Source organism: Myodes glareolus, chromosome 3 (assembly GCF_982192425.1).
Source record: "Myodes glareolus chromosome 3, mMyoGla1.1, whole genome shotgun sequence".
Classification (NCBI taxonomy): Eukaryota; Metazoa; Chordata; class Mammalia; order Rodentia; family Cricetidae; genus Myodes; species Myodes glareolus.
Window position 1 is genome coordinate 32,604,062 of NC_142028.1, and position 15,452 is coordinate 32,619,513.

Below are 15,452 nucleotides of genomic sequence, written 5' to 3' on the forward strand. Positions count from 1 at the left end.
TCCAGGTCATAAAGTGAACTTCATTTTCTATAAACAGGTCAGTTTTATGATGAACACATTTAATTTCAGATTTGCACTGAAACAAGAGGAAGAGAAGCGGAGAAGTGCAGATCTGCTTTCTGAGAAAACTATGGAGCAGCTTAGGAGGAAGGATGAGCAATACCAGAGCGAAGTCGAGGGGAAGCAGCAGCTTGAAGTCTCTCTCAGGACACTGGACATGGAGTTGAAGACCGTAAGAAATCATTTGAACCAGGTATGTTAATATTCTAGAAAATTTCTTTTGGGGATGTTTTTTTGTTTGGTTAGGGTGGTTTTTTTTTTTTTTGAGGGGGGCAGGGTTGAAACAGGGTTTCTCTACATAACTTCAGCTGTCCTGGCTTTACTCTCTAGACCAGGCTGCCCTTGAGCTCAGAAATTCCACCTGCCTCTGTCTCCCACGTGCTAGGAGTAAGGTGTTCCTGACTGATAAAAATTTCTTAGTCCTACCTTTATTTGTTGTACTTTTAATGTCACTTTAATTACATATTATATTTATGTATCACATATATATCTCCATGTATCATTAATGAAAATATCTATTGGTTTCATTATTGTTGTGCAAACTTCATGATGATGTCAGAGATCAGCCTCATCCCTAGTTGATGTAATTGTGTGGGGCTGCCAGGTTATATTCAGTCCATTGTTGACCAGTGGTGCCTCATGCTAAGAATAAATTTTAATACAGATAGCGGCAATTATTTATTATTACTCTTGGAAACTAATAGGTACCACAGACATCCTTTCTAAGTGAGGTAATGGAAGATACGTTTACCATGGGAAAGAAGTGCTAGTCTGGCCCTCTTAAAATGCAGGCTGTCTTTGAAACTGTGTTAAAACTGGCTAAATGTTTGTAACAAACTAGTTTGCAATACTCTGTCTGCCTGTAAGAACTGTTTCTGTTTTTTAAGCAATTTAACTATAATATGTAGTACAAATTTGAGTTTTGTATATGGAATAGAATCACTTGTTTTCATAGGCTGCTTCCGGTTCGTTTTCATTGTTCTACTCTTAACTAAGCTTTTAGATAGATGCCCTGTCCACAGCAGCACAAATGAGACTGAAAACTTCATGGATGTGTCTCTAGGTTCTAGAGGAGCGGAATGAGATTCAGAGGCAGCTTTCCCGAGAGCAGAATGCCAGAATGTTACAAGATGGGATTCTTGCAGATCACCTTTGCAAGCAAAAGGAGATAGAAATGGCGCAGAAGAGAATGACTTCCGAGGTGCTCTCTTTAGTTGTCTAAATATGTGTGCATTTATACACTTACATATTTTCAGAGCCTACCTTTATGCACCGTGGGAAATATAGAGGGTTTTGAACCATATATATGTATACATGATATTTGTTTTAGGGGTAGATGGCAGACGCTTTCCCCCACTGTCTAGCATATGAGCAAGTGCTTTGGAGAAGGAGCACTAGCAGCCGGCTAAGGGGACCTGGGAATTCTGCAGCTTGTTACTTTTTCAGTCTTTCCTTTTCAGAATGGTGGTGGCTAGTTCACTCTTGTGCAAGCATACTTATTTGTATAGTGCTTATTTTAAGCATTTATCAACAAATGTAGTTGCTACAACAGACTAAAAAGGTGTTAGAAAAACTTTCTGAAAAAAAGGAATTGAAAGAACTTTGGGAAATTTTTTCTGTCCAAATAAAAGAACTAAGGTTCTTACTTTGGACCAGTTGTATATGTTAGATATTAAAGTGTAAGCCTAATTTGTGTGTGTGTGTGTGTGTGTGTGTGTGTGTGTGTGTGTGTGTGTGTGTGTGTGTGCGTGCGCATGTGCGCGCATAATGTAACCATGTGTTCATATCTGTTTGGGAGCACATGTATGTACATGCATGTAGAGGCCAGAGGTTGATGCTTGGTGTTTTTTTGATCACTCTGCACCCTGCACTTCAGGTGTTGATGCAGACCCTCTCACAGAACCGTCTTGACCAGTCCAGCTTGCCCTCGGGATCTCCCCTCTCTGCTTCCCAGGTGTTGGGACTGCCAGTGGGTTGCCACACACCCCGGCATTGACACGGGTGCTGGGGAGCCATATTCTGATCCTCACGCTTGCATTAAGCCATCTCCTAATGTGAAATGTGAGCCAATTTAATAATCTTCGCTTTGTGCCTTAATCCTGTTGTCCTCCAGAGAACAGCTTTCCCGCGCTGAGTTTCTTAGAAAGTATCGTTTCTCTCTTAATTTCATGAAATCATTGTCTTCAATTACATTTATGAACTTTGGGGAACTTAGGTTTCTCTAAGCTCAGAAATTAGATGTTTTTAGTTGCATGTGTGTATTTCAGTTCTTAGATTGTAGACTTCACATGCTGTTCCTAAATTCCATAAGAAATTGGGAGAGCTAAATGTTTGCTTCCTTTCCTAGGTTTCTGTCAGTCATGAAAAAGAAAAAGATCTATTGCATAAGAACCAGAGGTTGCAGGATGAAATTGCCATGCTAAGACTGGAGATGGACACAGTAAAAAGCCATAACCAGGAAAAGGAAAAGAAGTATCTTGAGGATATTAAGACTGCAAATGAAAAGAGTGATAAGCTTCAAAGAACAATAAAGCTAAATGAAGAAACGTTTACAAAAACAATATTCCAGTATAATGGGCAGCTTAATAATCTTACGACTGAGAATACAATGCTGAGTTCTAAGCTGGAGAATGAAAAACAAAATAACGAAAGACTGGAAACAGACGTTGAATCATTCCGCTCTAGACTGGCTTCAGCTATGCACGACCATGCTGAAATTCAGGCCTCGAAAAGAGACCTAGAAATTGCTTTCCAGAGAGCAAGAGATGAGTGGCTTCGTTTGCAAGACAAGATGAACTTTGATCTGTCTAACCTCAGAGATAACAATGAGATTCTCTCCCAACAGCTTTCTAAAACTGAGAGAAAAATGAATAGTCTAGAAATTGAGTTTCATCATACAAAAGATGCGCTTAGAGAAAAGACTTTGGCTTTGAAGCATGTCCAAAGAGACCTCAACCAGACACAGTGCCAGATGAAGGAGGTTGAGCATCTGTACCAAGATGAGCAGGGGAAGGTGAACAAATACATGGGAAAGCAGGAATCCATAGAGGAGCGGCTGTCTCAGCTGCAGAGCGAGAACATGCTGCTCCGACAGCAGCTGGACGATGCTTCCAACAAAGCCGACAGCAAAGACAAGACGATAGTTAATATCCAAGACCAGTTCCATGATATGCTAGGCAGACTCCAAGCGGAGGGTCAGAAGCACAGACTGATGCTGGAAGACAGAAACAAGGAGTTAGTCAGTGAGTGCAGTCACTTCAAAGAGAAACTGTGTCAGTATGAAAATGAGAAAGCGGAAAGAGAAGTGAGTATCAGTAAAGAAAAGGAGGTTTTCAACTTCTATTTCTATCTTACGCGTGTGGGTGTGTGTCTGCATGTATGTCTGCACACCATGTGCGTGCCTAGTGCTTACATAGGCCAGATGAGGGCATCAGATACCCTGGAATGGGAATTATACATGGTTATGAGCTACCATGTGGGTGCTAGGAATTCCAGGTCCTCTGGAAGAGCAGTCATTGCTTTTAACTGCTGAGCCATCTTTCTAAACCCAAGAAAGATTAACATTTTTAAGACTTCCCACGGGGATATTCAAAATACTATTCATTATTACTAAGTGTTGAATCTAGCGGGCTATAAAAATCTATTGATTATATTTGTTATATTACCTTAGAAACAAATCTGTGTTGGCAAATATAATTTAGCTCTTATTCTCAAAACAAAGATAATCCACATTTGATGTGGTAAATTGTGTCAATTACTCAGAAGTGACTGTTACATGTTGTATTTGTGCTTTGAATTATCATATTGTACTTAAAAATATGCACCATAGTTGTGTTTAAATTTTTGAAAGAATCATAATTACATACTGAATACATAGAACTGAATCTGAAATCCAAAAAGAAGGGGCAATTCTTTGGTCTTTTGAGACAGGGTTTCTCTGTAGCTTTGGGGCCTGTTATGGAACTAGTTCTTATAGACCAGGCTGGCCTTGAACTCACAGAGATCTGCCTGCCTCGGCCTCCCGAGTGCTGGGATTAAAGGTGCGCACCACCACTGCTCAGCAAGAAGGGACAATTCTTTTTTTCTTTTTTTAATTAGACCTGACAGATGTGGTATTTTGAGTAGACACATTGTATAACCTTTGGAATTGTAGGAGATTAACTTACAAATTTTGCTAGTTCTATACTGGTATTAATAACACAGTTTTATGCTGCTGAAATGATAATTAGGAGGGCGTGGCTTTTAAATTGTGATTTTTGGTGCTGGGAACTGAACCTAGGCCTTGGCATGCTGAACATACACCTTACCTACACACCCCAGTCCTGAAATAATTTTAATGCTTTTTTTCTTTTTTATTTATTTATTTATTAAAAAATTTCCACCTCCTCCCCTTTCCCTTCCACTCCCGCCACTCTCCCTCCCCCTCTCTCTCCAGTCCTAAGAGCAGTCAGTGTTCCCTGCCCTGTGGGAAGTCCAAGATCCACCCCCTTCCATCCAGTTCTAGGAACGTGAGCATCCAAACAGATCAGGCTCCCACAAAGCCAGTCCATGCAGTAGAATCAAAACCCAGTGCCATTGTCCTTGGCTTCTCAGTCAGACCTCATTGTCAACCACATTCAGAGAGTCCAGTTTGATCACATGCTCCATCAGTCCCAGTCCAGCTGGCCTTGGTGAGCTCCCATTAGATCAGTCCCACCGTCTCAGTGGGTGGACGCACCCCTCGTGGTCCTGACTTCTTTGCTCATGTTCTCCCTCCTTCTGCTCCTCATTTGGACCTTGAAAGCTCAGTCCAGTGCTCCAATGTGGGTCTCTGTCTCTATCTCCATGCATCGCCGGATGAAGGTTCTATAGTGATATGCAAGATATTCATCAGTGTGGCTCTAGGACAAGGCCAGGTCAGGCACCCTCTCCTCTGTTGCCCAAGGCACTAGCTGGGGACATCTCCTTGCGCTCCTGGGAACCCACTTGACTCTAATGCTTTTTTTCTTGCCAAGTTTTAGGACCATGATGAGGCAGGTTAAGTGGGAACTTTCATGACTAAAATGCGGAGTTTGCAGTTGTGATTCCACAGGCTAGGAGGCTTTGCTTGTTCATTCTGGATTTCATCAGGGAACTAAAATAGAGATGCTATATTTTATAGTGTTTCTTTTCATTTCAATAGCTTTGTATATATTCCTGTTGGTATAATACTGTCTGATGTTACTTAAATTTAATGCTTGTCCCAAATTATATATTCTTATAACCATAACTCCAAAAACATCTGCTTTCCATTAAATCCTAAGTTGGGACAGATGTGTGAACTTTAACAAAGTCAAAAATATGTTAATCTCTCATGTCAGCATTTGTAGTTTTCCACATTTTAATGAGTAGCAGGCTCCTGTTTCCATCTTAGGGCTCAGTCGTGATCTTAGAGGATACGGCCTTGTTCAGTATGGAAATTAATGTAGTTACCAGTGATTTATTAATTATCATTAAATCTGCACATCCAAACTAATGAAAAATAAAGAGTGTGAGGATTCATGTACAGCAGAGATGCAATGGGCAGGGGAGAAAATTGAGGGAGCTGGCATCAGCTTGCCGAGGGCCTTGCCTTTATTCTGAAGGAAGACCGTTGGAAGGATTTGAGAAGGGGATTGAATTAGGAGAAAGTTGGCCTTCTTGAACTTCTGTGTGCATGCTTAGCGATGCACAACTGTAAATCCTACGGTCGGGAGACAGGAGCAGGACACTTCAAATCTGAGATTGTTCTAAGCTCCATAGACTTACAGTCTCACCTTGATACCTAGCAAGGCAGGGCTTGGATATTGCCCTGGCAACAGGCAGAGACTTGTATGTCAGGATGGATGCCTGTTTGGTCCTGGGTCACCCTGGGACATGGGCCTTAGTGACTGTGAGTGTCACACACAACCCAACTTAGTGTCAGCCCAAGTGGCCAAGGGTCTAACTTCATGAACACTATCTCGCACTGTGGTTACTGTTGAGCTTTGAATTAGTAACAGCACATAGCTGTGTGGGCCTCAGTACTTTGGTGGCCTCAGGTGCTACAGGAGAGTGGAGTAGTCCATCCATATTGGCTCTGCCCAAAGCTGGACAAAATCCTGTAGTGCTTGACCAAAGGCTGATAACACTGAAGACCATCTAGGGACACAGGGAGCTCATGATCTTACTTACAATATAGAACCTTAAAAGGCTGGTTTCTTCAAAGCTCCAGTATACAATAGATTGGGTTGAAATCTCAGAGATTGGGTTGAGAAGAAGGGGAGGAGTGATGGGAGGCAGCGGTCAGTGGGTGCTCAGTTACAGTGATGGAGGCCGTGGTCAGCGGGTGCTGGGTTACAGTGATGGAGGCCGTGGTCACTGGGTGCTCGGTTACAGTGATGGAGGCCGTGGTCACTGGGTGCTCAGTTACAGTGATGGGAGGCTGTGGTCAGCGGGTGCTCGGTTTCAGTGATGGAGGCCGTGGTCAGCGGGTGCTCAGTTACAGTGATGGAAGCCGTGGTCAGCGGGTGCTCGGTTACAGTGATGGAGGCCGTGGTCACTGGGTGCTAAGTTACAGTTAAGAACAGAAAGCGTGGAGCTACTGAACAATAATATGCTGTATATTTCAAACTGCTAGAAGATAGGATTTCAGCATAAAGAAATGATCATTGTTAGGAGCCATCATTTTGTCTAACAATGATTTAAGTGTACATGTATCAAAATATCATGTGATACCTTTCTAACATGTACAGTTTTATGTTTTTACATATCAGTTAAAAATGAAAATTTAAGATATGAGTAAATTAAAATAAAATATGTAAAACAGTTTCACCATGTGGAATTCATTCCTGCCAGCCTCGCTGATACACACACTACCAAATGCGCAGATTTTCTTCAGAGCATGGAGAAGAGCTAAATGGTGTTACTCAGTGTTGTAATATGATTTATAAACTCTGTAATGAATGTCTCACCAGGTGGTGGTGAGGCAGCTCCAGCAGGAACTGGCTGATACCCTCAAGAAGCAGTCCATGTCGGAGGCTTCCCTCGAGGTCTCCTCACGCTACCGCAGTAATTTAGAAGACGAGGCACGAGATTTAAAGAAGAAATTAGGTCAGCTCAGAAATCAAGTACGTATGAAATTTAATGTGTCAACTGCTCCTGTACAGCCTATTAAATGATAGAGTTTTAGGATAATTCCAATAGACAGCATCCTTTCATGTTTTCATTGTAATTTGCCATCACCTTTATAATGAACTTATTTCTTAATCTCCAGTTTTATTCTGCTATTAATTTTTTCTTTGACTTAAAAAAATACTTATTTCTTGTGGGGGAACAGGCCAAACATTCTGCCTCATCCCAGTGGAGGTTAGAGGTCAACTGTGTGTGGGTAGGGAGGGTATTTGCCCTCCTTACTCCTCGTGGCCCTGGAGACCCAACTGAGATCCTCAGATTGGCCGCCAGCGCCTTCAGACTCCCAGAACTATCTCACTGGCCCCTTTTTTTCTTACATTTTTTTTAAACCTTTAAAAATTTTTAGGCTTGGAAAAATTGAGAACTAAATATCTTTCCTCGGAGATAATTCTATTGCAGATGAGGCAAAGTAGGTTAAACCAGAGATGGTGTTTATGGAATGTTCCAGAAAATTGGCTTCCTTCTTATCCTCATTTTTGTGAGTGGATACAGCATCTTTGATACTTATTTAATGGATATCAGGATAACATGGACAGAAAGGCCATTTATGTTGCTCAAAATGCAGATGTTAACCAGGTGTGATAGCACACCTGTAATCTAAGCTGCTTGGGAGACCAAGGCAAGAATTTGAGGCCTGCCTGGAAAACTTTTAAAGGGCTGAGGAGTATGCTCAGAGGCGGAGTGTTTGCCTCGAATGTGTGAGTCCTTATGCTCTACCCGCTGTGCCGGAAACAAGAAAGCAAATGTTTGAGGGTATTTTAAAGCCTGTCTCCAAAACTAGGCATTTCTTTCATTTAGAAATATAACCGCCTGGAAATACTCAGATCACATATAGTATTCCTTTCCCAAACAGAATGAAAACCAGCATCTAGCTTCTGCCATCTGTTTTCTGTGTTTGTTTATTTTAGAATCTTCCTACAACTCCAGCTGGTCTAGAAGTAGCTTCACAGAGCAGGCTGTCCTCAGTTTACAGCCTTCCCCTGCCTTCTCCCCTCGAGTGCCGAGGTTACAAGCAGACCCAGTACACCTGGCACGCCATCGAATTTCTTTAAACAGAAGAGCATTATTGAGCTATAATGAACATATGATCCATACCTCACTACTTAAAGTAAAAAAAAAATGGCATCTGTTAGGGTATTGACAGATTTACATAGTCATCACAGTCAATTAGAACGTTTTCATCATCATAAATAAACCATGAGCTTCTTGTCACCCTAATCCTTCCATCTTCCCCAGACCTACCAGTCTCTGTCTATATATAATTTCTTTTTTACTGAGCATTTCATGTGGTGTTTAGTCCTTTTGAATGGCTCTGTTTCTCAGCATGATGTTGTCAGCCCTTCATATGTTCCTACTGTCGAGTAATGTGCTGTTGCTATACTACCTGCTAGTGAACTGTGGTTATCAGGGCGCCTTACCGTGTATTAGGTTGCTGTGGGTTTTAGCATCGTAGTTAACGAGGCCGGCCGCACCGGCTGCACATCTTCACTCATGCTGCCGTTTTTATCTTCTCAGTTTTTATTCTTTTTGCCTCATTCAATTTAGAACTGACTCACATCTAACATCTTCATGAAGCATTTCCTGACTCCTCTGATTCCACTTACCTCACTCTGACATCCTGATTTTCCATTACTCTTGATAGGCTTTTGCTTCTTTGGTTGGCTTCTTTTATTTTTGTTATTTGTATGAGCTGTCATCTTATTTGGGATATAAATTAAAGGGTTGAGAGCTGATATGCATATATCGAATAAATTGAAAATATTTTTGCTTAGTAGTCATTAAGTATTTCGTACCATTCCAGTAATTACTTCTTTTGAGGCATTAAGGTGATGACTTTTTTTTTTTGGTTTTTGGTTTTTCAAGATAGGCTTTCCTTGTGTAACAGTCCTAGCAACTAGCTCTTGTAGACTAGGCTGGCCTCGAACTCACAAGGATTCACCTGCCTCCCGAGTGCTGGGATTAAAGGCGTGAGCCACCACCGCCCAGTCTTTTTTTCTTTTTCTTTCTTTTTTTAGACATGGCCTAGTGTCCTAGCATAGCTTCAAACTGTTACATAGCTGAGGATAGCTTTGAACTTCAGATCCTCCTACCTCCACCTCTCAAGTGCTGCAGTTATACATAGACAAATGCCACCATGCCTGGTTTATGTATTGCTGAGGCTCTAGCCCAGGGCTGCATGCATACCAGGCAAGCACTTTACCAACTAAGTTATATACCTAGCCTCTATAATATATTGTAAATATATTTTAAGGAATTGCATATGAAGTAGAAAGCACATAATTTAATAGAGGAGAAATGTTCTATCAAACATTTTTTTCTCATTCTGAGGAAAAAAAATAACTGCATTTGTCTTCTTTCATTATACAGACAGGGTCAGGATCTATACATCTGTGGAAGCTGACAAACTGCAAAGCTCTGTCTACAACTTTTCTAGTATTCTGTACTGCAAAACCTTCATGTGTCATTAGAGTCCTGGATAAAGCTACCCAACATACTCAGGAGGAGTGAATTTAGGAACCTCAGTTTATCAGTAGAACCCCATATTTCAGCCTGACTGTCAGGCCATTGCTGCCTACACCAGGAAACACTGTCTACACCGCACTGTGTGATCCTTGCCGGCTGAGCAGTGTGGAATAAAAAGAAGCTAAGAACTATTCCACATGGGCAGTTGCTGGTGGCTAGTGATATTTCTGGACGTTGTAGGAAGTACTAGAGATGTAGTATGGGCCTCGCTCTCCACTTCCTGCCACAATCGGTTACATAAGGAATGAGCCAATACAGTGCCTAAATGACCTCTTCTATGGTTGCCATAGCATCTGCCTAAAATCTAACTCGCTGTCATGTACAGGTCAAGTGCTTTATTTATGGTCCCTAACTAATCTTTTCAGTAGTCCATTGATATGGGTAGGATTTCACAGAGGAAGAAACTAAGATACAGGAAGTTCATTTGCTCAGAATCTATACATCTAACAACTGGTGAGGAGGGCTTTGGACCCAAGCATTCTGTTGTTTTTTTTCAAACTCTCAATCAATCTTATCAATAAAGTAAAGCCAGGTGCTGAGGTGAAAACTCAAAGTCAGAGAAAGCATCCAGTTGGCCTTCCTCCTCAGCCAGCATCCCTGAAGAAAACCCCATTTCTCTTCTGATGTCGGTGTCCCTCCCTCACACTTTCTGTATGTCTCCCTCTCCCTGTCCTCCTGGTCCCTCTGACTCCCTGTTGTTTTTTTCTTCATAATCCTATCTTCACTTCCTGTTGCTTGTTCTGCCTCTTGACCTATGGTTGACTTGATTTAATCCTGTTTACAGTATTCAAGCAGAAAACTCTTGGATTAAAGGTGTGTGCTAGGGCTGAGCCACACCACAACTAGAAACAGGTTTTTCCAGTAAATAATGACCTGCAACAGTGTTCTGGCTTCTGTGTGGATCTACCTCCACTGAAACTATTTCATAAGACAATCAGCTGTCATTAAAACACCATGTTCATCATAACTGGCAGCGCTGTGGCAATTTATAGATATGTGGATACATAACACCTATGCATAAGAACTTTTAAAATGGCAATTCTATCAGAAATTTCCTCTTTTCTTGGTTTCACCCATGTGGTCAGTTTGTGTATCCGGTAGGAATACAATTGAAGACTTTGCTGACTGATCTAGCAGGCATAGTAGATTATGATTTGCAAATGGACTGTCAGTCACAGAGCAGATGTTGGTAAACTTTTCTGTAAAGGGCCAAGTAATACTTTAGTTTTTGAGAGCATTAAGATCCCTGATGCAGAAACTCAGTTAAATTTGCTTTTACTGCAGAGAAGTGCACATGAACACTGTAGATTAGGGAATGAGATGTGCAGGTTTATAATAGATTATTAGTAAAGGTTTGTTTTATTCTTTATTCCAGCTGCAAGAAGCACAGGATCAACACAGAGAGGCTGTACAGCATGCTGAGAAGATGCAAGACCACCTACAAAAGTACAGTTTAAACAGCATGACTCCAGTATTTATACTGCAAATAGCAGTGCAGTGTAGCAGCTGTGACTCCAGTGTTTATACAGCAAATAGCAGTGCAGTGTAGCAGCTGTGACTCCAGTATTTATACTGCAAATAGCAGTGCAGTGTAGCAGCTGTGACTCCAGTGTTTATACAGCAAATAAACAGTGCAGTGTGGCAGCCGTGACTCCAGTGTTTATACAGCAAATAGCAGTGCAGTGTGGCGGCTGTGACTCCAGTGTTTATACAGCAAATAAACAGTGCAGTGTGGCAGCCGTGACTCCAGTGTTTATACAGCAAATAGCAGTGCAGTGTAGCAGCTGTGACTCCAGTGTTTATACAGCAAATAGCAGTGCAGTGTGGCGGCTGTGACTCCAGTGTTTATACAGCAAATAGCAGTGCAGTGTGGCGGCTGTGTCAGTTCTGATAGCAGTCTCTGACCAGGCCAGTCTCACCTCTATGTTCCTTGGCGTGCACACCTTTGAATAGGGATGCAGTTGGGTGTAGCCTGTGCATGAGGATCTGGGTTTGACTCCTGATCCACACCTAGAGATATTATAGTTATCCAATCATTTGCGTTTTAGACCCTTAAGAATTTGTATAGCAACTCAATTGATTTTCAGAAAATATATGATTTTTTTAGATTGTGTCATAAATATAATTATTTTAAAATACAATTTTAGGCTTGAACTTGAAAACTCCAATTTTAAAATTACAATAAAAAATCAATCAGAGAAAATTGAGCAACTTCAGGAAAACCTGTCACGTGTGAGTTTGGTAAGTGATCCTCTTCCTGGATTCTCTGATGCTAAGAGGGCGTGGTGTGTCTGCCCTGTAGTTGCCCTGTGGGGACATAGAGGGCAGTCCTCTGTAGTAACTGAACATGGTGGGCAGTGTGTAAAGTCTCAGTGTTGTGTTCTATGCCCACTGTTTGCCCCACACATGCAAGTCCCTCTCTGTAGGGAAGTCGGCTGAGTTCGTGAATTAATGATTTCAGTACTAATGCTTTATGCATACCACATCTTGTTTACACGTCTGTCCATTGATGGACCTTTGGTTAATGGATGTAATGTTACTATGGACATCGAACAATGTTGCCCCACTAGTACTTGACAGTAATTTTTAAATTCTAAGAAATTTAAGTGATTTGATCTAGGCTTCTGATTATTTTTAGTAATCAAAGACTTTCACTGAGATTTTGAAAATGAGTCATTTATAATTTGTATTAATCAAAAATGGATACTAAATCATGATACAAGTGTCCTGTCCCCCGCCCCCACTGAACTATTTTCCACGTTGAATTAAAACAAAACAAAACAAAAAACAAAGCAGAGTTAATGCTAGAAAAGATCACGAGGTAGATGCACTGGACACCAAATCCGAGTCGCTCTCACTACTGACTTCAACACTGTGTGGTCCATCCCAAGGGCCATGGGCCAGGTAGTCTAGATTGTTTATGTTGATTCTTCTTTCTAGGGCCAAAGAAACATCAAAGAGTAGTTTCTATCTAGATTTCATATAAACTATCCAATTTTCTTTTCTAATTTGATATTTCCTAACATGAAATGAAACTGTTGAAAGAAATCCTGTATATAGGAGCTGTAAGGAAATATATTAAGAATACAAATTTAAATTTATGTTTTATGGGGTTCTTTTTGTTTTTTGATTGATTGATTGATTGATTGAATTGAGGCAGGGTTTCTCTGTGTAACAGTCCTGGCTTTCCTGGAACTGACTACTTCTGTAGACCAGGCTGACTTCAAACTCAGAGCTCTACCTGTCTCTGCCTCTCAAGTGCTGGGATTAAAGGCGTGCGCTACCACTATCTGACTTGTCTTGTTTTTTGAGACAGGGCCTCACTATGTAGCCCTGGGTGTCCTAAACTCACGCTGTAGACCAGGCTGGTCTTGAACTCACAGAGATCTGCCTGCCTCTGCCTCTCAGGTGCTGGGATTAAAGGTGTGCGCCATTATGCCTAGTTTATGTTTTCTTTATTTTCTTTGATGGAGGGAAAGGCTGGTAATCCCAGCATTTTGGAGACCGAAAGTGGAGGATTGCCAAAAGTTTAAAGCCAGCTTGGGCTTCTTAGTCAGTTTCAAGCTAGCCTGAGATAACCATTGATCTCTCTGGAAAACTTTAAAACAAAGCAAACTTAAAACAAACAAACCTAAGAACTGCGTGATGAACTAATTAGGCAGGTAAAAGCCTGGCCACCAAGCCTGGCCTGAGTTTGCTCCCTGGAATCTCTGTATGGTAAAAGGAGAGAACTATCTCCTGAAAGCTGTCTACATACATACATACACACACACACACACACACACACACACACACACACACACACACCCCACATAAATAAATATAAACCAAAATTGCTGAGAGACAACTTTAGCCAATTCAATCAGTAGCCTCTAACTTCTCTAGTTATTCATGGTACACTTATGTGTAAAAACTTATTTAAAATAATTGGCAGCTGCAATTCCAGAGAGGATAATGACGAAAGCATGACTTGGTTTGAGCTGTTTCACATGTCCGTCCTCGTGTTCCTTTTGTGCCTTCTGTAACCAGATGCTTGGCATGCACAAACAGCGTGAAAGAGTGGAATGACTCTTGACTCCGTTTCAGAGAGCGCAGCCTGTGGTCACTTGACCCCGTGTTTCTGGGCCAGTTGTAAGCAGAACATCATGGCAGTCAGAGCATGTGAACACAGCAAAGGGCAGACAAGAAGAGGTCGTGGCGAGATAGGGCCTCCGAGACATACCTGTCCTGACCCTCTTCTCCCTTATCACGGCCTGATGTAGACGTCACAGTTACAGATACACTCAGATTCACTGATCCCTGGTTAGCTCTTTATGCAGTCAAGGTGACAGTCAAAAATTAACCAATGTAGTACACACTGGTATCAGGTTTATAGGTCTGTATAAACGCAATATGCATGAACTCCTGCAGGATAGATAATATACATTTTTAAAGAATTGGGCTTTAAAAATAAATTTTAAAGTTATTTTCTTGGGACCAGTGAGATGGCTCATCAGAAAAAGGCACTTGTCTAGGTAGCCAGACAACTTGAGGGGTTCCCTGGGACCCACATGATGGGACACACACACACCCAACAGACACACGAAAGAAATAATCCTTTACTAATTATTTTCTTTCAAAATTATTTTCAAAGTCTGAAGAGGACAAAGAAAAACTGAAGAAACTTGCTGAGGTGAAAGAATCTCTGGAGTGTACTTTGGAGCAGGAACAGAAGAGAAACGATGCATTGGAGGAAGAACTGAGAGAGTAAGGTTTAGTATTTCAGTCTCCTCGGCCATTCTCTATTGCTGTAACTAAAGCCTAAATACAAATTCATTTCCTATCTGCATTTTCATTCTTACTTTAAAATTTACTCCAGAAATGTATTGGTAAAGACTAAAGTTTTTTTATTGCTAAAATATTGCAATTACTCTTTAAATTTTCTTAAGACAATGGTAAATGCATTTGGCATATAATGTCAACTGAACTCTTCAACCTTGAAGTTTCTTTCTTTTTTTATTATTATTTTGGTATTCTGAAGCAGAATTTGTGTGTGTGTGTAGCTCTGGCTGTCCTGAAACTCACTCCTAGAGCAGGCTAACCTTGAACTCACAAGATCCACCTGCCTCTGCCTCCTGAATTAAAGGTGTGTACCACCACCACCCAGCCGAAATTTCATTTTTGAACACACTTTTGATCTTTTTCCTGCCTTTGTAGTGTCCTTCCCTTCACCATTTAGGTATTTTGATATTTTAAAAACCAATTTTGTTTTTCTTTAACTATGTCAGAAACTATCTTTATATAACATTTTTTTCTCTTTTTAATTACAGAAATTTATCGTGGAGATAAATTGTTGTTCCATGGGCATATCTAATATGTATATATTAGATTTTATATATATAGTAATATACATGATACTGAGCTTCTATTTAAAAAATTTTAAATGCATATGCACACATAAGTACATACTATATAGTCATCCCTTGGTACTGCTACCAGAATCTAGACAGAGGCCTGGTGCTGAGGGTCCCCAAGAGGCCAGCTTAGCTCCTTTTTCCAGTTGACTAAAAGGTTAAAAAAAAAAAAAAAAAAAACAACAGTGACCACAGGGCAGGTGTTTGAGGAAAGTTAGGGTACCCAGCAGTCAGGGCACAGAGAAGAGCACCAACCCGGATTGTCTTAGAGAAGGACTGGGGTAAGAGGAATGTGCACGTGTCAGA

At 41.0% G+C, this 15,452-nt stretch overlaps 1 protein-coding gene across 3 annotated transcripts in view; it reads left to right on the top strand.

Annotated features, from left to right (window-relative positions):
• Positions 1–15,452, top strand: part of Ankrd30a (ankyrin repeat domain 30A) — a 73,704-nt gene that overhangs the window by 45,827 nt on the left and 12,425 nt on the right. For 2 of the 3 annotated variants that reach the window (XM_048444419.3, XM_048444420.3), the window contains 7 exons: positions 70–253; positions 1,124–1,261; positions 2,408–3,364; positions 7,014–7,166; positions 11,129–11,199; positions 11,901–11,994; positions 14,387–14,499. In XM_048444419.3, the coding sequence (XP_048300376.3) occupies positions 70–253; positions 1,124–1,261; positions 2,408–3,364; positions 7,014–7,166; positions 11,129–11,199; positions 11,901–11,994; positions 14,387–14,499 (1,710 nt within the window). The remainder of the gene's footprint in view (positions 1–69; positions 254–1,123; positions 1,262–2,407; positions 3,365–7,013; positions 7,167–11,128; positions 11,200–11,900; positions 11,995–14,386; positions 14,500–15,452) is intronic. The other variant, XM_085686958.2, reaches the window with a different exon arrangement.